Source organism: Lutjanus erythropterus, chromosome 20 (genome assembly GCF_056507025.1).
Source record: "Lutjanus erythropterus isolate fLutEry1 chromosome 20, fLutEry1.hap2, whole genome shotgun sequence".
NCBI lineage: Eukaryota > Metazoa > Chordata > Actinopteri > Lutjaniformes > Lutjanidae > Lutjanus > Lutjanus erythropterus.
Window position 1 is genome coordinate 14,292,322 of NC_139336.1, and position 27,272 is coordinate 14,319,593.

Consider the following 27,272-nt stretch of genomic DNA (forward strand, 5'->3'; position numbering starts at 1 on the left):
GAATGGTGCTTCACTCTCCTTTGCTTGTTCACACACATCAATCACATCATTATGTTCTGAAAATGTGCAGAGTAGGTGGTGAGTGTCAGTTATTTCATAGAGAGGGGGAAAAAAGATAGAGGGCTAGGCTGAGTAGCTATTCATTTTAGGGACGGATTCAAGTAATGTGTTTTTTTGCAAGAGAAATATGAGTAAATTATTTTTGTGATGATGTCTGGGAGCCTTTGTGCTTGGGCTGAGCCCTTAATCCCCAACTTAACTCCTGCTTACCTCTTTTTCTCTTTCTCTTACATTCACGCCCATACAGCACAGCACACTGCACTCAAGCCCAAGTTGTGTAACAGCCCACTGTTAGCTCATTATCTCATATTGTTAGCCCATTATCACAGCAGACAGCCTGGCAGTCATTAGCAGCCCGGCTGATAACTCAAACAGATAGGTGTAGCGAGCTGAGTGGAAGAAAGAAAAGATGGGGAGGTGGATGAGAATAATGAAGAGGAAAGAAAGAAAAGAAAAGACGAAGCAAACATGAAAGGGAAGATTGCATCTTTTTCTTTTTGCATGTCATACAGGAGGTGGGTTTTACTGACTAAATGCAGGATTGCACCATCACCAACTCTTACCTGTCTCTAACTTTTAGTTAGCTTGAACATAGTGTAAGAATGAGCAATGTAGGACATAAACACACACTTAATGACCATGAAAAGTGTGCAGTGGCACCATGCTCTTTAGGTTGTTATTATGGTATTATGTATGCTAAATCTCAAAGTTATTGTTGTGTGAGATCTGAATGGGGTAGCCATAGTCAAGGTCTCCAAACCTAGCGAGGGTTATTTAAAATCAGAACAGCCACATTCAAAGTTGAAGCCGGTCACTAATGAGAGTATTAAGTGTGGCCATAGTCATAACTCAGCAGCAGGGGTCCATCAAAGTACTAATTATAGCCATAGCTCATGGTGGTTAGTGATTGTAAAGAAATGCCACAGCTGTATCCAAAGGCATCAGTATGTTATTGTCTGAGAAGGAGCTCTGAGACTATAAGAATAATAACTTAAAGCTGCTAGCAGTAATGGTCAGGCATACCAGAGCAGCCGCATGACAAATGGTTTTTAATTCTCTCGTTCCTTTGGCACCTGTGAAATATTTGGATGTGTCTTGTTGAGGTAATTAACTTTTTCCAATTCCTCCACTATTTGCAAAGTAATTTCGATATAATGTGGTATTCTGACCTTCCTGGGGAGATTTTGAAACCTTTTACAGAAACTAGTTACTGTCCCTAAAAAAGATCATCTAAGAGTCTACAGCCATGCTAACAGCTTGGCAATGCTTGGACTCAAGCGTAGCAGTGCTTTGAGCTAAATGCTAACATCAGTGTGCTAACATGCTCACAGCAACAATGTTAAATGCATCCAGAGGGGGGAATGTATAAACCAAATCTCAGCCAAAAGTGCACCTACTATAAAATACTATGACAGAAATCATATAAACCTTCTATATATTATCACTGACAGATTTAAACAGGATTACTGTGAGCATGGCACAATTTAATTGTCCAGTTAGTTCAGGAAGCAGGACTGTTATTTATTGCCTCAAGTTTTATATAGTATGTGAAATAATGAAATTCGCTAACATAAATCCTTGTTTATATGCAGGTTGAACAAACTCAGGTAATCATATCACTGCTTGACACTATTTGAATTATTTGTCCTGAGTAATAGAAAACTGTTTATGTATATAAGAGGTGCCTCAATTATCGGTCAGTCACAAATCTATCATTGTGTCTGTATCACAAAAGTGTTTTGCCACACATTAGAGCTTATTGACGTTGTAATACATAATAATTCCAGGCTATTGAAGTCCTCAGCATTCATTTCCCTCCTGCCATTTGAGTCCACTAACCTGTGAAATTGCTTAGTGGAACCTTAAAATAACTGTTATTGAGTATTATCTTATTAGGGAGCCATTATAATTTTCTCCAGATTTCACGTCACCATCTCAGCATTGGTGACTGTGGCAGTCAGGAGAGAGAGAGAATGAGGGACGAGGGAGACTCAGGCTGAAAAGGGGAGAGAAAGATTTGTGGAGAGAGGGTAAGACTCATGCAGAGCCTTTTAATTTAGTGTTTTTCATCTTCAGTGTGAATAATATAGTCAGTGTGTGTGTGGACGTCACACTCAAACTGTTGGGGACCTGCCTTCCTTATGAGGATGTAAAGCAAGTCCCCATAACATAAATCATTAAATTTTAGGGTGACAACTTGGTAAGGGTAAGGGTAAGGTTAGGTTTAAGTTTAGGGTAAGAGTAAAGGCTGTGTAAGTGGTTAGGGGAAAGTCAGGGGAAGTCTCCAAGAAATTTATTAAAGTCAATGTAATGTCCTCTGAAATGATGGAAACAGAACTGTGTGTGTGTGGACCTGTTTCACTAATGTTATGGGGTCTTCTATCTATCAACCGACACCATGGGGACCTGCCTCCTTCATGGGGACATCACACAAGTCCCCATAATGCAAATCATTAAATTTTAGGTTAAAGACTTAGGTTAGGGTAAGGGTATGTAAGTAGTTGTTATGGATACAGTGCAGGTAAGTCTTCAGGAAATGAATGTAAGTCAATGTAATGTCCCCTAGAGTGATGGAAATGTGTGTGAGTGCGTGTATGAGGATGAGGAGTTTTTGTACAGCATGAGTCTGTATCTCTGTTAGAGAAACATTCTCACGTTTGTTGAGAGTGTTTGTTCTGCTACATGTGTGCATCTATGAATGCATCATGAGCACATGAATAACTGGCTGCATATGAGCTTTCGATTTTCAGGGTAATCAGCTTATGTCTACGGAGGGTAGCGGAGCACAGGAGGTGAATATTATTTGTGAGTGCGTGCGCGCGTGTGTGTGTGTATGTGTGTGTGTGTGTACTTTTTAGCATCACTTTTGATGTCAGCTCATGTCTCTGTGGAGCAGCAGAGCCACAGGAGGTAAGAGCCTGCCGAGAGGCTGAAGGCGGACGACAGCAAAAGAGTCTTAGAGTTTTCTTCATCTGCTGCTTTCCCTCCATCCATCCCTCTCCTGTTCCCTCTCTGCCTCTTTTCATCTGAATCATCACTGCGAATGGAAAGCTCTATAAGAAGTATGTGAAAATTAAAAGTCAAACAGGTGAAATGTGAGAGGAGATTATGTGTATGTCTGTCTGTCTGTGTCTGTGTGTGTGTGTGTGTGCACGCAGCTTAAGCAAATCCACGTGTAACATGCACACAGACACGTGTACATTTACCTATACATAAGCCGAGTTGGCTCTTACTCATTTGTCAAATTAAGGTGGAAATCGTGCCATGGAATTAAATAGGTTGAGAAAATGAAGTCCACCTTAATCAGCCTTCTGTCCGTCCAACTAATTTCAAAGTCCGTTAAATCACTTTTTGCTAATCTTTAGCAGAAACGCGAGATGAATTGCAGACCTGTTTCTTGCTCATCCCCCATCCCAGTGAAAATTAGTGACCTTAGACATGACTGTGTAGGAAAATTATAATCCTGTGAACCTGAAATATTTTTTTTGCCTTGTCTGTTACCTGAAATAATATTTGAACTGGTCTTGCAGAAACCACTTGTGTATGTATCAGCAAAACTTGGAGAACATGTCAGCAAGCAAAGTAAGATACAGCTGACTTCATGGTAAATGCAAACATGCTGATCAACATTTCTCCACTGTACAGTATGGAAGGCCTCTCCAGTCGTGGTAATTGTGCTGGTTTCATGAACATATATAATGCAAGATTGTAATTTTCCAGCTCAGCATCCCTAGAAATTACATCCGTATCGGACGATTCTATACTTCACAGTTAACATCCAGTGGAAACGCTAATATTGAACAGGGGAGGTAATGTACCCTGGAGAAAGTAAGGATGTGGAGATTGGGATGGTGGATGGACGTGGCCCCATCCTAGACCTGCAAATAATGTTTGTTTTTTAATCAGGCATCACCAAGGCATGTGTCCCTAACTGTAGCAAAGTGCTTTAGCTGCCTATCTGCATCATAGTTTCCCTGACAGGGTTGAATTTTCATTGGGAACACATGGGACATATTACTCACTTACATTAATTATACTATACTGAAGGCATAATATGCAACATTTTACTACCCTGCTTGTATTTTCTTTTTTTTAAATCATATTTTGCTGTAGTCTGGACGGGGATGGTGTGTAGCCCCTAGCCAGTACAGTGCATTGGTTCTGAGGTCAGGACTCTGCTCTCTGTCTGTCAGAGCTGCAGACAAATTTTTACACACATAGAAACACACAGGCAGAGCAGACTGAGGCATGCTTTGGATGTATTCACACTAAATCCACTGTTGTGCAGAGGTGTGGGTTGTAAGTTTCATATCAACGACAGTTTGCTCAGGCTATTTACAAGCTTCTCGATCCATCTAGAGTTTGTGGGGGTTCCATGCAGCCTGACAAGAAGACGCCACTCAGGACTGTAAATCAAATATCATGTCCTCCTCTGGGATGTTTCTGAAAAGTTATTTATGCTATGTTATTTATAGCTGACAGTGTGTAATTATAATACTCTGATGAAAAAGACAAAAGGCAGTAAAGGATATGGCTTTTCATACAAGAATCGATTTTTGGTGAATGATGCAAATGCATTGTCTTTCATCAGATCTCTCGCAGCGACTCCAAATGTAATTTCAATTGGGTGGAGCCACTGATAACAGAAATGAACATTCATCTATATATCATGGAAGACATGAGAACCAATTCATCATAATGGATTATTTTCTCATGTAAATTTATACAACTCATGGAGGAAAGGACATTTGCGCACAGTTTCATGTTTTTAAACCTCAAATTTTGCCCTTCCCCACTTGCGCCCATGTATCATCAGCATCTCTCCCTCTCTCCTCACACCCCTGTGCTGCAGTGCCAGCCTGTAAGAGAAGCCATTTTTAAAAAGCTTTTGTAATGAGGAGCATTTTTTGTGGGTAAGGAAAAGGAGACATCAGATACTCTGTCAGAGATGGAAATGCATGTGTGTGATCACTGATCCATCTGAGTGTAGTAGCCTGGAGAAACGCTGAAACTTAAGGACTCGTCTTTCTCATGGAGAACAAACTCCATGATTCTGACTAAAGTTAGAACTGTGAAAGATGAAGCCATGGGGACTTGTCAGGAATATTCCTGCAATAGAAGAGTGTCTGTGATTCTGCTTTTTACTCCGTGTTTTGCTCACTCTCCCTTATATTGCAGTAGGTCTCTGTTTTCTAACTATTTTTACCTCTCTTTCCTTCTCCTTCCTCATTATTTCCTTCTTACCTACATTCATAGTTGTAGCGCTGCTGGAGCGCACCAGAACAACGCTCTGAACCTTTTTTGTCCGAGTGAGAAAATAGAATATTCACAATTCGCGAACACGTCATCCGGTCGAAAATTTTTAAGTGCTTGAAGAGCCAATCATCACTAAAGGGTATGTCAAACACATGGAGTGGTTAAAGTTGTCATATTTACATTTAAGGTGTATTAATTGATTCATGACATTATTTGGAGTTACATTCAAGGAAAGATTCCACCTTAAAAATCGTTGGTAGCTGCCAGGATCATTTGAGAGGCACACTGAACTAAATTATTTTTTTCTTCAGGGTGTAGCTAGCTTACATTAACTAGTAAACATGATAAGGTGGCAAAACATCCTTTCATTCCTCATTCGCTCTTCTGATGGTTTCTTTGTGATGCATTTGCAAAGCCAGCCCATTAAAATGAAAATGAAAAGCTTGCTTAGCTCCGTTTTCAAGGCTAGGCCCGGTGTTTCCCAAACTTAGGGTCATGACCTAAAATGGACCCGTTATTAGTGGGTCACTCTTGATCACATGCATGATAATGAAATTAAAATACAAAGAAGAGTTTAGAAATCACCAAAGCCATTCAAAAAGCAGAGGAGAGGCGTCGATGTGTTTTATGTGACATGATGCTCAGTAATGAGAGCTGAAAAGTAAACAAATTGACAGACATCTATAAATGAAGCATTCTAAGTATCAGGGCAAGTCAGAATAATTTTTCCTGTTCAAAAAAGTTACTTTTTTGGCCCAGGTTGCTCTGAGTCATCTGCAGCGATCTCTCTTCCCCCATTTCTGTCATATTTTCAGCTATATTATAGATTAAAGGGACAAAAAGTCACCGACTCACAGGCTTGTTTGGGTTCTTGGGAGAAACTCTTGGTCTCTGTTGGGTCTCAAGCTGAAAAAGTTTGAGAACCCCTGATCCAGCCTAGTACATGAGAATACAGCGTCATTTGCCCAGCACAAATAGGTAAATTAAATCACTCAAATAACAAACTACTTGTGTTCATTTGCCTGTATTACTTAATGCCACGCTAATTACACCTAATTAGACCTGTACTTTTTGTGCCCAAGGGGACCAAAGTGCAAGCCAAATGTCAAAGCATACTTGTATTCATATCCTTGCAAAATAGCCTCTATAACTAACATAACCAATGGAGGCGATAAGCACTAGCCAATCAGAGGCACAGTTCTGGAGTGCGAGGGGGAAGAAAAATAAGCCATCAATCTTTGATGTTTCACACTAATAATTCCCACCATCTGGCAACTGCATGAACGACAAAACTGGGGTTCCCCTTGATGGAAGGTTTTTTTGTTTTTTTTTCAGGCTATAGAATTTGTCTCTGTGTTAGAAACTGAGTGAGTACAAAGTAGTAATATAGAAAGTTAAAAATTCATTCATAACTTCTTGTATAGTTGTTAGTCGCAATAACAATGTATGGATGTTTGGGAACCTCTGCTTTAGACTGCGATGTCCGCAGTATCACCTAATACTACTTAGCTAGATGTTTGACTGACTGCTGTGTAATATTCTCAACATAATGAAAGTAATCATGAAGTCAGTCAAACATTGGATTGTGAGTCAGTTATAGTTGACAAGTGTGTCATGATAGGAAGAGTGGTTACATAATCTTCGAATGAAAGGTGCACGCATCATCGTTGCACTCCTCCACTTAAATAGCACTACACCTCTGCCTCTGCCATCCTTGTTATTCTCTGTATTTGTTTCCCAGCAGACTGGACAAGTACACTGGGTCCAGGAATAAAAAAAGTAGGTGTCACCAGGTATAAAAAGTTGAATCTCCCATGCAGACTGCACTCTGCACTCTGTTTCTCTCTGACACACATTACAATGACAAACACACTGCCTCACCTTGCTTACCTGAATCGCAGCTTAGAAGTGTGTGAGTTGTTTGTTGAGGGTAAGCGTTTACGTTCAAAGCCCTGTGATAAGCTCGCAGGGTGAGCACAGGTTCACTGAACCAGTCTCAGTGATCAGAGCACTGGACTAACAATCCTTCTGTCCTTCTATTTCCTGTAGAGTCATTAACAAATTAAATAAGTGCAAATCATACAGGGAAATGCTTGAAACAGCCAACAGATATAGATGTTAAAACCCACAAGTATGAAGATTATGTCATATGTGATGAGCAACCCAGTATCCCTTGAAAATGAAGGTTATATTGAATGAGTCTGCAGCTTATATTGCATTTATATTGAATGGATTTTTTTTTCCAACAATGCTAATGGTCTTAAATCCAGAGCGGGGAGAAAGATGAAAGAAGCATAAATGAACCTTTGAAACCATCATTATGAACTGCTGTACCCACACCATGACCAGAGATCTGGCTGGTAAAAAAGAAAGTGTGGGTGAGACGCTTCATTCAAAGCGATGAGTCACAAGTCCTCAGCAAGAAGTCCTTAATCGTGAAGAATTCAAGTGTGAATTGAAACAACTGTCAAACAAATGATTTGTTTGACACAAACTTGGCTTTCAAGTTGCCAGATTCAACAAAAGAAGAAATGGGGTTGACAGAGGGCTTTTTACGAACACGGACTGTTTGAAGTGACAGAACTTCAGTTTACGAACCTTTTTGTGACCAAAATGTTTACTATGATTGGCACAGTCTGAGCTTGACGGTCCCATAGCTGGTGCAGCTTGTCTAAACTTATCAAACGTAATGAGGGTTTTTTTGTGATATTTTTGTCGTGGAGTGGGATTCGTATGTCCCGTAAAGTGTTGCAACTATTATAGTGGCATTTTGAGTTTAAAGTTCTAATAATAAGATTTCAGTCCCTGATTTGACAACACAAGTGTGGTTTAATACCATAATAAACACTCTTTGAGCAGTTACTTTGTCAGAAATACATCAGGGGAAAACTGATGTTTCACTTAACAGTGCAGCCAAACAACGGTGTGTTTTGATTAAGAAGTCAGTCAGTAATTGGCCTTTTCCCATCATACCATAAGCAACTGCAATCTGATTTCAAGCTGCACAGTGTGAGTACTTTTCGACACAACAAGCAGTAAAAGTAGTTGGTTACCTTGCTGGGATATTCTTCTTGTTCATTTACTCCGTGTAACATTCAATAGATGCTTTGTTTCCCGGGAATCCCTCGATTTAATGAAACTCTTAAGGATTATAAGTTTAAGACTCATTAGATGACTGGTTCTCAAACCTCTTCCATCATGCCTTCAGTTCACTGAATCTTAATAGCCTCGCTGGTATCACAGCACTCTTTTTTTTTTGTCATTGTTCCTTAATGAACCAGATTCATTCAGCTGTGCTTGTTGTTTTATGTCCCTGTCATTATGCCCTCCTGCACTGGATCTGCCCCCCAGTCTGTGAACCATAAGATTTGGACCAAGTTGGACTGTTTAGAAATAAAATCATATAGTTAGGACCTGATTTACTAAAGGTTTGTGTGTGTAAAAATGTGTGTAAACTCAATATCACCTGCAAACAAATGTGCAAACTGATCTATTAAGGGTGCACATTGAGAATTGCGTCTTTCAAATGTGTAAGACAGCACGCACTGTCCATTTAGTACATTTGGCTTAATAAATATGCAATATGCGGAGTTTTCTACCCTAGTGTGTAAAATACTGGGAGGAGAAAATGCAAATAGGTTAATTTAGCACATGCACTGCAATTTACCAAGCCTGAAAAGCCTGCGTTCGTATTTAATATGTTTAAAAGGAAGGTGCTAATCGGCCCAGCTGAGCGCACAGCTGGCAGCTGTTATTGTGGCGAGGAAGAAACCTACGCAGAAAAACACTACGATTAAACAAATTTATTGCAGCCTTTTTGCAGCCAAACATTCACCGCCACTGTAGCCTAAACAAAATGAACACTGACCTTTATTATTTTTTCTGAGTTCCCTTTTTTCTTCTTATTATTATGTTATATATTTGTTTATTTTTTGAAGAAGTTGAAGAAGTTTAATTATATTTTTTCTTTTGTTCTTCACCTTATATCTTCATCAACCAAATGAGCAATATGTTAGAATGCACACACAATTTAGCAGTCTTTATTTGGTATCTTAGTAAATCAGGCCAATAATGTGTGACAGAGGTAAAGGACTCAAATCATATGGCTTTATTCAAGTCAGACTTGAGTCGCAAATTTGTTTACGTGAGACCTGCTTGACTTTTTTTAATTAAGTATTTACACTTTTCCAGATAGTGATATTGAGAAGTGATGTTTTGTTTTTGAAACATGATTGGATGATTTCTAGTACACTGTGCATAAACCTGCCAACCTACTAGGATGTGGCGGACCAGCAGAGCCCATCGCACTTGGCAGCTTTCTTGGGGGTGTCCTATCCAAAAATAATGCAGTTGGGATTGAACAATCATGTTGTTGATGACAGTAGTAAGAAAAGAACAGCAGTGTGTAGGGTCAGAAATCACTGACACAACCACCACAACATCCAACTTCATCTGTCACAATAAACCCACAGAGAATGATGTGTAAATGTGCCATTAGCTAGTGAGTTTACATTAAGTTGAAGCTCTGTTAGACATGGTTTTGAGTCAAATATGTATTTAATGAGAAGGAATATCATTAATGTCAAAAACTATTGGAGACTGATCCGTGGCTAATCTATGCAGGCACATTACTAGCTAACTTGACTTGCTTGACCTGAGCAATAACTTGACTGATCTTGCTTGACTTAGAGCAGAGACTTGACTTGACCTGCTTGATTCTCACCACAGTAACTTGGGACTTGCTTGAGACTGGCACATGTGTGACTAACTCCCACCTCTGGTAGTTATATAGAAGTATTCTGATCCCATGCTTAGTAGGAACCAGATGATCCTAATAAGAGTATTTTAAAAGGTTTAATTTTCTACAGCTGAAATCAAATTAGCAAATGCGACCTGGAGAAAAAGATTTTTTTTTTTTTTTTAATGGATTAAAATACCAGCAGAACAGAAAAATGGTGGGAAAAGGAGACAATTAAGAGAAAGAGATAATTAACTAATAAGCTGGTGTCTACACTGATAGTGAAAAGTCAGGGCTCAGCTCGAGCTCACTCACCTGCAACTTTCCCTCTCTATTCACAATTTCCACCCACATTTACTTGACTTTTTCCCAATTTTATTGCTTCTTCCATGGAAATTGCAGCATGAGTAAGAAATGCAGGTGGTTTGACAGATGGTCATTTCTGCTTTGTCGCAGGCACATTTAAGAATTGGTGCTCTCCTGAGGTTGTTTTGCATCAACTTGTTGCACATTTTATTTTCAGAATGCTCTCCTTTCCATGTCCATGACTTCAGTTTGTGTTTGTGGACTTCAGTCATTATATGTATTGTAGTACTGTATTAAAGCCTCAGGTCTGTCTTTGGCAGTCAATATGTGAATCAATATCTGTGTTTGTGCCCCTTTTTTGATTGAGCTGCAGTCTTGCATCATTTCATGAAAACCACAACACTTGAAAAAGAAGTCAAGTTCGTCAATAAAATCCTACTGTCCAGTACATGGAGTGCGGCTTTGCATGATATGATACCTGAATAACCTTATGTATAATAGGATTATTTGCTTATGCATGTTTTACATGTCTACTGTAAAAACAGGCAGCTAGGGAGGGAGGCAATAACTCTGAATGCCATAGAGCTACAAACAGCAGTCCATTAACTGTTGCCACAGTGTCTGAGACTGATGGAGATTTCAAGTACAAAGGTAGTTTTCTTACCCGCTTTGGCTCCTGGCACCCCGAGGCAGAGTCAGCTAACTTAGCTATGTCCTTAAGCTAATGGCAGTTAATTTAGCAACAAGTAAAATCATCAGGATGCTCAGGAAAGCTTCAGGAAACTCATAAATGACCTCAGTGCTGTATTCCCTGTTGGTCCATGAGGTCATGCTTCAGCTGGTTCTGGATCTGTTGCCTGCTAAGTCAGCAGAAACTCTGACCCAGAGTTGAAGTTGAGCAGCTGGAGGATATCAGAGGGAAAACCAGAAAGCATTTTCTCCATAAAATATGATCCAGTTTCACCCAAATCAGTGATCAGTCATTATTGTTTTTGTACAGCAACATTAATCAGTGAGGCCCAGCCCATGATACGCTCCATGTAAGCTAACATTAGTTGGTGAAGCAGTCCACTGCAAAATGTGTCATGCATGATCTGTGGTCACACATACTTCTTTCCCCATCGTGACTAAATTCGAGCCAGTGGGCCCATATTCATTTTATTTTGGTTTGAGATGGCCAACATCTTAGAAGACACACCAATGTGCCGTACTGTTGCTAACTAGCTATGTAATGAATCAGCCGTAGCACTGCACCATTGAAGACTGACTGACAAGTTGAAATAGGTTGGTCCTAGTTACACATTATGTTTTGTTTTGCAGGAAGAAACAACAAATGTATTTTCCCTGATTTTGATATAAAAATAGAAAGATTTTTTTCTTTTTTTGTCATTTTTATTTTGCATATATTGTTAAATAGGTGCACAATGTGAAAAGGCATTTTTCATTTAATCTCAAATAAAATGTAAAGAAAATACACACTTCATGTTCATTTTTAACTGATTTCTAGCACCTTATAAGATGGTAGTGGCAGTAAGAGTAAGACGAGGCAGAAGTCTCTCTATAGGGTATGAGCCCATCCAACGGATGAACACTGATTAAATTCTTCGAGCTGTCTGATAGGGCCAAATCGCCTCTTGTTTTTAGACAAAGTGCTTTTGTGGGGCGAGTGCATCATGTAGAAGCAGATGAGTAGGAAGAGGCAAAAACTGACGGGTGGAGAGAAAAGAAAGGGTATGAGACAGACAAGGAAAGAATGGATTTAGAAGGAGAGGGGGCTGGACAAACTTAGCATGATGTCTGAGTGGTTTTCTGTTTATTTTTGTCCTGTTTTCACTGCCGCTGACAGAGAGAAATCGCTTGAGAGATGTTAAGGTGATGAGAGGAAGGAAGAGAATTAAATATGAACTGAAAAACAAAGGGAAAGAAAAGGCTGATGAGTTGTTCCTGGAAGCCAATGTCGTAATCTCTTCCAATGCACATTGCATTCTCAACTTATTATCAGTAAAACTGAGCAGCAGGAGCATCTAACCATGAAATACAAAAAGCAATGGAGTCACATAAAACATTCAAACTGAAATTTTTGTTTTCGTGCAGGTCTGTCCCACTGGCAAACACATTATGCTTTTGTGCTTTATGGAATTCAGAGCTAACTCTCCGTCCTCGTCTTCTTCTACTAGCATCTACTATATATGAACCCTTCCTGTTTCCCTTTTTAACTTCCTTCTGTCACCTCAGCACATGCTTCCCCACACTTTTACCTTTCTTGTCTCTTCTCCGTCTCCATGTTCGTGTCTGTCACCTTTACACTTGACGTACACCTCTTTTTCTCTTGTCTCCCTCTATGGATTTTACCATTCTTACCCCTTCTTCCTTTCATCTTCCCTTTCTTCTCCTCTTGTGTCTTGTCCATCATCATTTCTCTCCTGTCTTTTTGTGCCCAGCTCTGCTCGTTTGTCTCCACTCTTACTGTGTTCTTCTGTCAAATCTCCCTTCATCATCCACCTCTTCTCTCATCTTCTTTCTTGTCCTCTCAACTCCCCTGTGTCCTTCTTTTCCTCCTCCTCACCCACTCTTATCCCCCTTTCTTGTAAGTAATATATTCCTTTTCGTCCTTTGTTCTCTCAGAGTGAGGACCTTCCCTAAAGATTCGGCCTTACTGGGCAGGGACACCGTTCGAGCCCTGATGTACTACGCCTTGAAGGTCTGGAGTGACATCGCGCCACTTAACTTCCACGAGGTGGCGGGAAGTGATGCAGACATTCAGATCGACTTCACTAAGGCCGACCACAATGATGGATACCCCTTTGATGGGCCTGGGGGCACAGTGGCGCATGCATTTTTCCCTGGAGAGAGGTTCACAGCTGGGGATACACACTTTGATGATGACGAGGCCTGGACCTTCAGATCACCAGGTGATGAAAGTTGCAATCTGCTATATTAAAGGGATAGTTTTGATTATGTGGTGTGGGGTTGCACTTATTGATAGTCAGTGTATTACCTAGTAGATGCTGTATTGTAACCTGTAGGACCACCAGAAAATCAGTAGAATATTTTTACAACTTTTCATTGCTGTCACACAGGCTTATTTTCATCATTGGTTAATCTGGAAATTATTTTCTTGTGTAATCAATTGGTTTTTTGGTCCAATAAATGTCAAAGAGGATTAAAGACACCAGAAAATAATCACATTCAAGGAGCTGAAGTTAGACATTTTTGAGTTGTTTTGCTAAAAAAATTACTCTGACTGATTAATAGATTATCAAAATAGTCAGTGAATAATTTAATAATCGATTCCTAAGTGATTAATTGTTACAGCACGATCAATAAGTACCTCATGTAACCCCACTTCAAATAATCCAAACTGTCGTACCATTTTAAACCACATTGTCTATGTGTTTATCAAAATGTGTAAAATCTATTTTGGTTCCAGCAGCACAGAGTGAAGCAGACTCTATTTTCCAGCTGTTTTTATATCCTCTAAAATATAATTTGGTTTCCCATTAGCCTACTTAATGTGTGAAAGTTTAAAAATGATTAGGACTGACTGCAACTATTTCAACAGTTTTAATTTGTTACTTTTAGCTTATTATTTCCAATATATATCCATCACAGCTATTCCATGTCTTTTTAGCTAACCATTTCAAACATTAACCCCACCCCATCACACATATTTTTAACTGAGTGTAACCATTTATTCCTTTTAGTTATATATCAACCTCACTTGCTAACTTGTTTTCATTCACTCTCAATTATAACATGGTTAACACCATGTGTTGTTGCCATGGTAACATTTTACATGTCATTATGGATCCCACTGCTTTTCTTGGCAAGATCTGTCCTCCTCTGCCTCTCAATGGCTTGCATTTGTTGGTTGGGTTGGTTTAGGCATGAGGAGTGAGATTTTGTAGGGTTAGGGTTAGAGTTTCAGGGTGAGCCAATCAGAGGAAGGCAAGCAGTGAAAGAGGGAAAGCAGTGGGATCCATAATAGCGCACAACTGACACATTGGTGGGCTGGTTTAGTGGTTATTGTACAGTTTCTTAAGATTGCTTGGGTAACCCTGTTTGGGAATCATTGCCCTAGGTATTACCGTAGTACAGCCTTTAATTGCTTTACATCTTCAAGATTCAGCTACTTGCATTGTTTTACACAGTTTGACATCTTAAAAAAGTCTACAAATTAGTTAGAATAATAGCGAGATCTGTGCAGTGCCCTGAGCAAATGGGACATTATTTATCAAGGCAAAGTTGCTGCTGAGTAATGCTGAAATGTCTGTCTGATTAAGGAATGCAGTTGATGGACAAAAAAATAATCCTCAACATAATAATCGACTAATTGCTTGAGCCTTAAAATCAAAAATGAAAAATATTGTCAGCCTTCTAGTTTGTTAAATGTGAGGATTTTCTGTTTAACGCTTCTCTTTTGATTGCTAAGTGAGTATCTCTGGGTTTTGGACTGTTAGTCTGATATAACAAGTAATTTGAAGCTTGCCGTAGGGATTTTTCACATTTATCTTGTATTTCAGTGACTAAACGATTGAAAATTTCCATTGAAAAAGTCATGAATATTCATTTATTGCAGCCCAACTGCTTAGATATCGAATATAAATCAAATATAAAATTCCATTATCCTGTTGTATTGAGGTGAAGGCAGAAGTCTCAGCTGTGGAAAACCTTTATCCTCCTCCAAAAATCTAGATTATCTGCATTATTAAGTCTGTTATTACAGTCCTCAACACACAGGCTATGTTTCCAGTGAACCATATTCATTCAGGGTGTTTCTGCTTTGAGCTGTGTGGGCTAATAGATTGCTTTATGCAATGTTATCCTGAATGATCTGGCCAAATTCCTTTCATCAAACAGTTTTCAAAGAGCTTGATTACCCGCTGAGGGAGATCTGCATGTTTGAAATGAGGACAGGATGACAGCGGCACGAAATGGAATTCAATCAGCTCTGCCAATCAAATATAGACGAGCTTATATTAGAAATATCCATTATTCTTAGACAGCTCTGGAAAGCACAACACAGCGCTTTGCTGTTTTGGCTTTTGAAAGTAGACGTTCACTCTTTCATTCATTCACTCACAATACAATATTTATCCTTGCTGCAGACATCATCAGTCATGCGCCTCCTCTTTACACTTCTGCTGAACTGTCTGTGTCCTTGTTATCTTATGAATAATTGTGACTTCCAGAGCCTTTGCTGTGTGTGTGTGTGTGTTCCCTCTGGTGCAAATGAAATTATTGGTGCCACAACAGGACTATTTTTCAAAATGTGACCACGGTCTGATAAGGAACTAGGGGGTCGTGTCACTCAGCATCATCTTCATTTCTCCCCACTGTCCTTTGCTTTTTTGAAAAAACAGAGGGCGGGGGGGAGGTGGCGAGCAGGAAAGGGCAGGGGAGCATTATAAGTCCGCTCATCCGCATGAAATGAGCGGATGGAGTGATCTAGTCGTGCTGAATGCATCGTCAGGCAGAAGCTGTCTCAGTGCGGTCACACGAATGACAGCATAAATCATTAACTCCCCTTTTCTCTGACTTGCTTTCTTTAGTCTTCCTTTCATCTGGATGACTGAACTTAAAATGACCTTCGTCTCTCCTCTGCTCAGCACCTCCATTCATCCCTTCTTTTTGAAAGATGGATGGACAGAAGAGGAGAGAGGAAACGACAGAGGAAACGGTGATAGGAAGAGAGGTAGAGATGATGGGGGAAATAGTTTGGAAACTTGTGAGCGATGTTTTAGGCAAATAAGTCACTGAAGTTAAAGGGATAGTCTGTATTTTTTGGAGTGGGGCTGCATGAGGTACTTATCAATAGCCATACTGTCTGTGCTACAGTACATACTGTTGACACACCCCCAGTTTGGAGAAGGAGAGAGGAGTACCAGCATGGAGGCTAAGCAATATACTGCTGCACCCCAAAACTAAATGTAAGTCATCTGATAAGAAGACCCCCTAGTGTCTGCACCTTTGCTTTTTAGGAGTTTCATTGTATACAGAGCAAAGCAGAAGCAACAGCATGGCTGGCTGTAAACTCTCAACATGACCACAAACCACAAAATCAACTGTGTTGGAAGCAGAGAAGGGTGATAAACGGAGGGCAGCACGACACTGGACTGTGTGAGGCAGGGCAGCGGCTGCTTCAACACTCTCTGCTCCGGTGATGACTGTCAGTAAAATCGGCTAAACCACTTTTAAACCTGACGGCGGTTCAACCTCCTCTTCTGCCGCCCACTGTGATTGACTCTTCGCCTGACAGCGCTGCAACAGCGGGAGGGATGCTGTGTGGTGCACTGGCATTTAATCACTGAACTGTGAGCAGGACACACTCTTTTACTTTCTCTTACTTTGGAAATCAGAGACTCATGTAGGCTGGTATAGCAGTTAAGTATGGCACTAAACTGAAAAAAAGAAACAAATAGTTGAATCTTTTGAACAGCCAATGTCAACAGTTCAGTCATAAAATTGTTGAATCATAATTTAGTTTCTTTTTATGAGCTGACATAAATGCAACTGATTGTGTTAAATGAACACATGATATTGACTGATATTGTAAGGTCACCCCTGAACTAAATCAGATTGAAATCATGGCAGACTCTGTAATACTAGCAAATATAATTTTGTTGTCCAAAAATCATATAATATTGTATTGCAATGAAATGTTGATTTACACCCCTGCTGGGCACAGCCCTAGAGTAAGCACGAATCCATTGCAAAATGTCTTAATATTTATGTTTGCTCGATAGTGTTATCTCAAAAAATATGGCACCTTTCTGCTGAGAGCGAATGCATAAGTTGGTCCATCAATCCTAGAATACAAAAGTAACATGCAGCATTGTGGAGCAAAATGCTATCAGGCTCTGTTAGCTGGGGTGATAAAGCAAAGCTTTGCTAGGTGAGCGCCCTGAGGGTGTAATCCTGGGCGAGTTAATTCAGCACTATGCTAAAATGATTATTGGCATATGGTTTATGTAATTTTGCAGTGACACACATAAACACAAAAAAGTTTTATTATAATCTGTCACTCCTAAGGAGTCAGGCTGCGTTCATTGTGTTGCTTTCAGGTATATATACACAATGTGATAGAAATAATTGTGTAAAAGTTTAAGGCCACATTCAGACAGAATCAGGCATCTCATTAAGGCTGCGGTGGTGAGGGCTGCATCAGGATGCAACGGAAAAGTCGAAACAGTCAACTTTTGGAGAAATGCAGCCCAATGTCATGCTGCAGTGGCCAAGCATGTAAGCAGGCAATCGGACTGCTCCACAGTGAAATATCTCTGAAACCAGCCGCAATCTAGGCAGAGTTCATGGACCATGAAATGATAATATCTCAGCTGTGCCCTCGCTTTATTTATTTCGTGTATCCATCTTTGACATCTGGGGCTGGCTTGCGGTTTATGCTGCAAAATAGCAATACCAAGAAGTTTTCCTTGGCTTGTGTTCATTTGTTTGAGATAGATAGAGAGAGAGCAAGCAGATGTGGACCTGCAAGGTAGAGACTGAATGAGATGAGGGAGTGCTGGTAGTGAAAAAGCTAGTGAATCTGAGAAAGAAAACATTATTTCCAGATTGTTTCACATAGCTGTTACGTTCGAAGCACAAATACACCACAACTCAGCATTATAGCACCTGATTGTATCTGAATGTGGCTTAAATCTCCCCAACTTTCACACCTGCGTGCACCTGGGAGGTCACTGTTTGAAGTATTGAATGTGCTTGATGGATTTCCTGTTTCGGAAAGTTACAAAAAATGTTGAACAGTACTAAGGCAAAAGCAATGTACCATGTATATATGTTTATATAGATATATATACTAGTGCTGTCAATCAGTTAAAATATTTAATTGCGATTAATCACAAGTTAATTGCACATTTTTTTGTTTGTTCAAAATATACCTTAAAGGGATATTTTTCAAGTGTTTAAAATGGCAATCAAATATAACTTTATTAAATTAAACAATTAACCAAAAATAATGAAAAATGTCCAGAAACCCTCAAAGACATGCATTTGGGATAAAAACTCATCAGCCCATCAGGCACAGATGAGCATATTGACCTGCTCAATTTAAAATTAAGGCCAAAAGTCAGTAAAAACTTCCAATAGAAGAGTCATTTGAAGCTTCTATGGAACTGAAGGCTTCAGATTTAAAATTCCAACACCACAGAACCAGTAGTAGTTTAGGAAAAGGTTGTTATTTATATACCTTAAGTTATTTATTTATTTATTTAGTATTATTATTGTTAAGAATTGTTTATTTCTTTAATAAAATATTGTCCTTTGAGGAGAAAATCCTCACCTTTATTCAGCTCAGTCTATATAATGATGAAATGGTGCGTGATATTCATGTTTTTGTATTAATGCAGCAGGATACATCAGTGTCACTCTTACAGTTTACATTAGTGACCATGTTTTACACCACAGCAGACAGCAAACTGCACACTGACACACACAGAGGAAGATGAAGAGTCCTCTTCATCATGACTTACAATAATGCAGCGCAGTGACGAACATTTTGTGGAGGAGATGAGAGTCTGTCTGTTTGGTCTTTGCAGAGATCGATATTTTAATCTGTGGAGTTTAAACCACAGAACTGTACAGTAACATCAGGTTTCATGATCAATAAAGTTTTTATATCGGTCAGTACTTCACTCACTCGCTCCCCCTCCCTCCCTCCTCTCTGCAGCTCGTCTCTCCTCCCTCGTAGTTGTGATCAGTTGGCATGAAGTAATAAAGTATTTAAAAGTACACAAATCAGATTTGGAGTAAAAACTCAGGCACCACAGACGTATACGTTAATACTGTGATTCATGAGCATAAAAAGTCATAATGTCTGTCCATATTCATTTGGTGACAGGGAAGCTCGCTTCTGATTCAAACTATGGGTCAGGCCAATGTAACAGAACGTGCATTAATCGCGTGTCAAAAACATTAGTGGCAATAAAGGGAATTTGCATTAATGCATTATTAACGTGTTAACTTTGACAGCCCTAATATATATGTATACTTACACAATATACATATATGTTTGTTTTTATAGACTACAATTGTGGTTTTATTGTCAGTACGAGGGAATCTGCACACAGGGGACAAGTTTTCTTTTTTTTAATAATATGTCAACTCTATGGCAGTGAAATTTAGACATGAACTTTTATTCCTCTAATTCTGCTTTGTGGGGGTAATTAATGGCTGTGTTTTGCCTTTGTTTTAGTACCTAGAAACCACAGATTTGCAAACAGTACATAAGCAGGGCAAGAGTAATTGTTACTGCCGTGCTGTATATCCCACCATCTGCTGAAAAGTCCCTGAAGCCAAGAGATGAGGGGTTGCCAAAAGTTTGTGATATGTGGCGATGCCTTCACTCCTCCTCTGATTCCAAGTGCAGCCTTCTTCCCTTCTAGAGGAAACAGGACTGCATGACTTTGCAGGTTATAACTATTTCTACCTCCACCTCTTTCTCACATCACCCTCGCACATCCCAAATAGAGTAATTCCTGGATGAAGGATAAATTCATGACAGACCCTGACAAAAATACCTCTCTTTCAAAGCTGGAAGCAAAACAGAGAGAAATCTGTAGGCAAGTCGCATTTTATGAATCACCAGCTCTGACAATATGAGTGAGTTTGTCCACGCGGATGCAATGACAGTAGGCCTATGTACTGTGTGATTATAAGGGTTATGTGTACATTATCTTGTGCAATGCACCGAAAGAAACAGAGCTCAGTTACAGTACATGCACACTAAGCATCAGTGCTTTATTTCACGTTGCTGCAGTCTGAAAAAAACTGACATTTTGTGGGCAATATGGGAAAAAAGCATCCAAGCAAGTCACTAGTTTCTGTAACATTTTATTTTTTACATTTACTCAAATATTATTGGAATATAGATGGAAATTAAGTGGTGTCATTCTGCTATTGTACTTAGATGTCAGAGAGTATTTGTTTGTTTTAAGATGAGATTTTACACATTGAAAAGACCAATATTATCCTTTTTTGGTGCAATGTGATTGGTTCTACAATGTTTCACTGCACTGTTGTAAGACTCTTTTGCATTTTGTCCAGATTTTTCTGACAGTTTCTGGAGCGTTTTTCATCACTTCACCTTGTCATTTGTGTGCAGTTATTCGCTTGCCATAGACAGTAAGCAGGACCAGAATTTCAGCTCTCTTTCAACAAAAGAGCTAATATTTTGTGAAATCGAATGTTCAGTCTCTTGACTGATGTCATAGATCACAAGGATGAATTTGATTTAGCACTATGTTCTCCCCAGCTGAATTTGAAATGGTGAGGCAAAATAAAAGCATGTCTGTTTTTTAGTCTCATTGTAAAGAAAAGAAAAAGGTAGTGTCCAGGTTGCCTTAAAATTTTGAGTTGACTGAACTTGAAAAGACAAGTTGAGGTTGAGGTTTTTCACACCACAGAAACATGAGGAGTTACCCACTCAGCCAGTTCAAGTATATAAGCTGAGGTGTCAAATTCATGAAAAAATGAGCAGTTTCTGCTCTGAATCGCTGGGGGCCTGTGTGTGCAGAGGATGGTGACAGGATATCTTTTTGGCTTCTGTGTCGGGTTGTTGGAACTGAAGTGAGTTGAAGTAAACTGCTGGGTGAGGCAGTGTCGTCCATGTGTTGGTTCATAGGGCTTATTTGGCGTTGGTGGTGAACAATGGCTCCAGCATGTCACCAAGCCATGTTTCAGGTCTGTCTGAAATATCCTGAACACAGAAATTATAAATGACAGTTGACTGGTCTCTTATGCAACTATCAGTGTTTTCTGTATTTGTCCCTTACAAATAAACTAACAAACTAAACTAAACTTAATCAAGACACACAGCAAATTTACATCGTGTATGGTTTCTACAACCTAAGACAAGACCTACAAGACCTACAAAAGAAGGGACTCATGAGAGTTTTAAATCTCAAACAATGTATGCTGGAAAGTCTGCTAATATATTGATCATGTTTCTTTAGAAACTTAATACCATTAGTTAATTGGAAACTGTAAAGTACATTCATTCATACAGCTCATCATTTCAAGCTAAACTCATGTTTAGGTTCGGAAATGTTCTGAAAATAAATACTAGAAAGTTTAAATTTAATTAACTTGAATGTATAAAACTTGTATATTTACATTAAGCTAATGAGAAAATTCCAATAAATTCCTGTATGATTTTTACAGTGCTATTTGACCGCACATCTTTAAAGGAATCGTGGATTTAACAAGGGAACTTTGAATCAGACAGCCTTGATATTAATGGAGTTTTCTTCATTAGTAAGATGTGATAGCCTTCATAGCAGAAAATAACACATATTCTGTGACTTCAAAAGCCGTAAAGTCTGAGACTGGTTTATTGTTTCATGTAGTAACCTAACTGCTATCCACAAGAAAGGTCTGTAGAAAGATCCAGTGTCCTGTGGTGCATTTTGACCTCCTGTTCTAAATTAAATCTGAAGGATGGAGCTTAGAGTGTGTCTCTGTCTGTGTGTGTGTGTGTGTGTGTGTGTCTGTGTGTGTGTGAGAGAGAGAGACTGTCTCTCCCAGCTGCTGAGTCTGTGATGGGGCCAGGACCTGCGTGGATCTCCCTCCTTTGTTTTGCGCTAGCAGGGCTGTGAGCCATATGTTACAGGACAGCAGCTCAATCTGCTCCAATTAGACCTCCCACCAGGTCGCAGCAGTGGCCGGACAAGCAGCACAAGATGCTGTAGTGCAGCCTGTGTGTGTGTGTGTGTGTCTGTGTTTGAAGGATTGTGCGTATGGGGCGATGGGGGCAGGCAGCAACAGCTGCATAGATGTAGGTTTGGTTAATGACAACAGGGCAGTGAAGGAGGGCGGTGCGACCCTGTTTATGTGAATGCAATTTATTTCTCACTGTGTCATCTTAGTTGTAAAAAGACCAGTAAGCTACAAAAAAAAAAAAAAAATGTGAAATACATTTTTACTGAAAAATAAACCAATAAAATAGCCAAAAATAAACCTAAGAACAGTATTAAGTGCAAAGGTATTCTGTTTTGTTTTACCTGGATCCTATTTTCCCATGTTTTTGTGTGTAAGTGACAGGTTTTGAAATTGATCCACTATTGAAGGACAGTGGTGGAGAAGAAACTGAAACTGAGCTACAACATAATCCCTCCAAGAACAACTGCCACAACTGTGCAACTGCCAAACTAACCAAACTCCTTTTGAAAAACTGTAATTTTAACATTGCCCTAGTCATCTTCACTCAAATTTGAAGAACAGAACAAAATAAAACTCACCAAAAATGTCTTGGCTCGTCTTTGCACCGTTACAACAATCACCACCTCTGGTTGTTTAGTTGAAATAAACACCAAGGCAGATGTGGAAAAAAATTCTGCCTGCTACACTCTCTCCCCACTGCTTTCTGATGTCCATCCTCCCTATTGCTCCTCTCCCATTGTTTTCACATCAGACTTGGTGAATTAAGGGTTTATTTCAACCAAACCAGAGCTGGTGATTGTTAGAGCAGTGGAAAGATGAGTCTAGACATTTTTGGTGAGTTTTATTTTGTTTCTATTGAATTTGAGTGAAGATGACAATGACAAGGATGTTAAAATGATAGTTTTTCAAAAGAAGTTTGGTTAGTTTGGTGAGAGCATTGAAACAGCTGTTTCTGATTAAACTAAATGTATTTTACTTAAAAAACAAAACAGTCTCACTTTAATATATGTCAGACACTTTGAATAACAATCTGAGCCTGTCGATGGCAAAACAAGCACTTTTTGTGGGCGTACTTTGACAGTGCACAATTGCCCAGAGGGATTATGTTGTAGCTTGTTATCACTTCTGATGGCTGCAGGGCTCTCCTTCAACAAACCCCGCCCCTTTTCACTTTGTCCTCCAATGACAGCTGAAAAAGTTTAGTACTTTTGGTACTTTCTCCTTTTCCTGTCATCTTGGACTTAGGCTAATATATGTTGAAAAGAAAACCAAAATTTGTTATTCACGTTGTTATTCACAATTTAAGTTAATTAATATTAGCAAAATGCTAGCTAGCTAATCTGCGTCAATCATTAGCTAGCTAGTTATGTAGTATTTTGCTATAATTTTGACAACATTAGCTAATTTAAGAACCTCGTGACCCTATATGTCACTTTTATAAGAAAAGGAGAAAGTTGACTGAGGCACCAAGCCTGCCGTTTCAAAAATGGTTGCCCAGATTAGTCTCTAAGACACAAAAATATAACAAAATAGGGTGAATAATACAGAACTTACCCTTTATATATTTTAAGTACTAATGTTGGAGATGATGTTGATTTTGCCAACCATAAAGAATTCAGGGAGACTGGTGCATGTTTGTACCCCCATTGTATTGGTACAATAAAATGGCCCTCAAAGTGGGAGAAAGTGAAAACATGGATCGATTGTGTGAATCATTATACCTTTCTTTCACTGTGATGAACCCCCTCTAGGGTGAAATTCACATCCAGCGCGTCAGACTTTTTCATCTGTAAAGTAAGCACAGACTGCTATTTTTAACTCTTACATCTTCTGAAGATGAAAACTCCCCCCAAATGTCTTTAATCATCTCCCAAAAGATAGCCACAGACTTGGTGGAATTCTTTCTTCTTCTGTGCAGTGATGTTCAGCTCACCTCCGGATGGATTAAAACGCTTTGTTTAGCCGCTGACTTTGCCTCGTCTGTACCACTCTGAGGCTGTCAGGCTGACGCACTGAGGCGGAGGGAAAAAAGTGAATTAAACAATTCTTAATTTCTTCAAGTCACACTCTACCAGCCCCACCATGCTGCTATCTCACAGCACCCTCCTCCAGCATCATCAGCTTGTCTCTGAGGCATTGTGTAGCTGATGTCAGTATCACTGCTTCTACGTATCGTTCTGCTTGTAAGACAGCAGACGTCGAGTCCTGCCCGGCTTACGGAGCTATCAGATTCATAAATTGTTGTTCTTAGCATTTTTTTTTCAAAAGCACGTTAATCCCTTGAGATGATGTAAACTTGTTAGGTCAGCCCAGAAGGTAAAAAGTGAATGTTGGTGCTTCAGCAGATTGTAGCACTATGTAATCGTCTTTGGAAAAATGAGCCTTATCAGACAAATCCGTAGCTGAGTAATTGCCTTTGCTAATTCCCATCCCCTCTCTCCCGGTGCATTGTTCTCAGCAGGACCTTAAATCTGGGTCCGCTCAGGCCAGCTCCTAATGTGTATGATGATGCTGAATAGTGGAATATTAAGCACCACATTTAGCGGACCAGCTCACCCCTGCTGTGTGATTGATGGTTCCGCCGTCCATTAGGAGTTGTGAGAGGCAGAATCTCGGTGAGATCAAATAAGTAGAGGTCTGGAAGTGCTGTTTTTGCTTTGACAGGCGGCAGATTGCTTCTATTAATTATCAGTCTGCCAGCAATCTGCTTCTGCAAACTGATTACCCTGGCTGAAACAAAAGCATCATTAAGCAGGTGAATTTTTCATGACATTCAATTTTTTTTCTGTGTGTGTGCTAATGTGGTATCCTTGTGTGTACTGTTTATGTGTTTATGTCTCTCTGAGGTTGTGTTCCTCTGTGAGAGAAAAGAAACATTCATAAAACAGAAAATGGCTGGACAGTTTAGTTTATTGCTACTATTCTATCATTCATAACCTTCTTATCAGACAATATAATATGCACACATACATCAGGGCAAACAGATGCCTCACTCAACTTGGTGCTCTTCTGATTTTTGTACATTCATCTTGAGTGGGACACCATTTGCCCCAATGATTGTCAGTCTATTTTTTGATTTTATTTCATCTTATTATTTATTTTGAGGCATTTTTGCCTTTATTTGACAGGTGAATGTGTCAAAATAAGAGAAGAAATTTGTTTAAGGAAAAAAAAGGGGTAGTGTAAACTTTGGCCATAGACCTTCATTGGGCATTCCTGGGTATGACCTTAACATTATTCTTTTTTTACATTTCGTGTTGACTATTTACAAGGGTTGTACTGATAATACTACCAGTATCAGTAACGACTGCCTAAAATGCTGGAAGTGGTATCAGCAAGTACACAAGTGTATACACAGTTGAGCACCATGTAATTTTATATGCCGAAATGGGACCCTGCTGCTTCCTAGCAGCATCCAGGTTACCTTTTTTTTCTCAGGATTGTGAAGTCATTGTCTCTATGTAATTTGTTTATGTTTTACAAAAGCCCTAATTTCAGCCAGGCCGTACAACAATGACAGCAACCATATAACATGCGTGCAGGGTTAGTAGTACAGTGCTGGCCACTACCCTGGTATCAGATCGTTGCTCGGTATTGGCCAATTCAGGCTCCATTCAGGTATTGGAATTGGGAAGTAAAAAATTATATCAGAGCATCTGTACTTTGTGTGTGTGTTCACTCAGCCCAGTCTCATTCCCATCTCATCACTAGGACTTCATGATTCTTGCTACAATGTGAATCAATTTTTTTCCCCTAAGAATTGAGATCATGATTCTCTCACATGATTTTTTTTTTACGCGTTACACATTTTATTACGCTCCTTGACATATAGTTTTTTTAGTCTAAACCTAACCAAGTAGTTTTTGCACCTAAGCCTAACCAAACTGTGACCATTTCACAGTGTTAATCATGAATTAAAAAGGCTTTGTCTCCGTGTTAGACATAGCTGCTAAATGGTACCATACTTCAGTATCAGACAAAGGGGGCAGTGACCGATCTGCGGTATGTGATGATTTGGATTTTAGATTCTCTAGGCTTCATGGTGTCATTTCGATGTTACTTGGAGGGCATACTGTTAAGTTCTGTCTTTAAATTCACCCTTTATGTCTCATCACATCTTGTCCATGCTGTGGGTTTCATACTACCAGATTTCCAGACTGATGCTGGTTATAACAGGGCAGAAAATAACAAATTATTCAATAGAGATGCAATACAAAATAGAAAACACTGCTGAAAACCAATATAGACACAGAAAATAGCAATGAGGTCAGTATCCAGACAATAAACAAACCACAAAGTTAGGTACAGGTAGGAGAGGAGAGCAAAGTGAAACAGTACTGCAACAAGAAACTTTAACCAAAAAACTACCCTACCTTGTTTATTTTTGGGTTACTGTTCCTCTTAAATCAATACAGTAAACTGATTAATTTAGTTCTGCACATCTGTGAAGAACACATATATATCAAAAATCATATTATTCAGATTAGATAGCTAAGATATTACTTTGCTGAGAGGAAAACATATAAACAAGGGTGTGCCTGAGCAATTTCTACAATAAGTACATACACATGTCTGTGTTTTTGTCTTCTGAGTTTGGATGAAGTATGAGGCAACACAGCCATGAGGTTGCTTGTGGCCGCTCTTGTTAAATTTTGAACAGACTGCACTGCACTTTGAGCGAGCTTCGATGATATGAGATTGTGTTCATGTACCTCTAGTGGATAAACATATAAACATTCAGTTCCGTGAGGAATCATCGAGCATGCAGGATATATGAGGAGGGGGATTGCTATAGACTGTGCTTAAGTTGATTTTTATGCTATTACTCTTCATCTCAGGGAATCACTCTCAGGGAATTTGAGATAAGCTTCTGTAAAGATTGTCCATCTGTGATATGATTATAATGAAGACAGAAAACAGAAAACTACTTAAAACAATTAAAACAAATGTAAAATCTAGCAATTAGCTAGACCTAGCTGCTCCTTTCCATAGAGACATATTGTCCTTGTTTTTAGCTCATCCTAGACCTAGAGGCCAAACTGGTTACATCATGCTACAATAAATGATTCACTGGAGTGTACCTTATTCATTGCACAACAAATGATGCTTACCTGGAGCACTGGAGGGTCCACATAAACCAAGGGGATTTCATCATACTGTAACAGATTTGACACAATATATACTCCTGCCACATGGCGAGTCAGCAGCCAGTTCAACTTCTCAACTTAAGTGTTGC

General features: G+C 39.4%; 1 protein-coding gene across 1 annotated transcript in view; it reads left to right on the plus strand.

Annotated features, from left to right (window-relative positions):
* Nucleotides 1-27,272, plus strand: part of LOC146308244 (matrix metalloproteinase-17-like) — a 96,269-nt gene that overhangs the window by 43,632 nt on the left and 25,365 nt on the right. Inside the window, exon 4 of the mRNA XM_084745745.1 lies at nucleotides 12,986-13,272. Within this exon, the coding sequence (XP_084601871.1) occupies nucleotides 12,986-13,272 (287 nt within the window). The remainder of the gene's footprint in view (nucleotides 1-12,985; nucleotides 13,273-27,272) is intronic.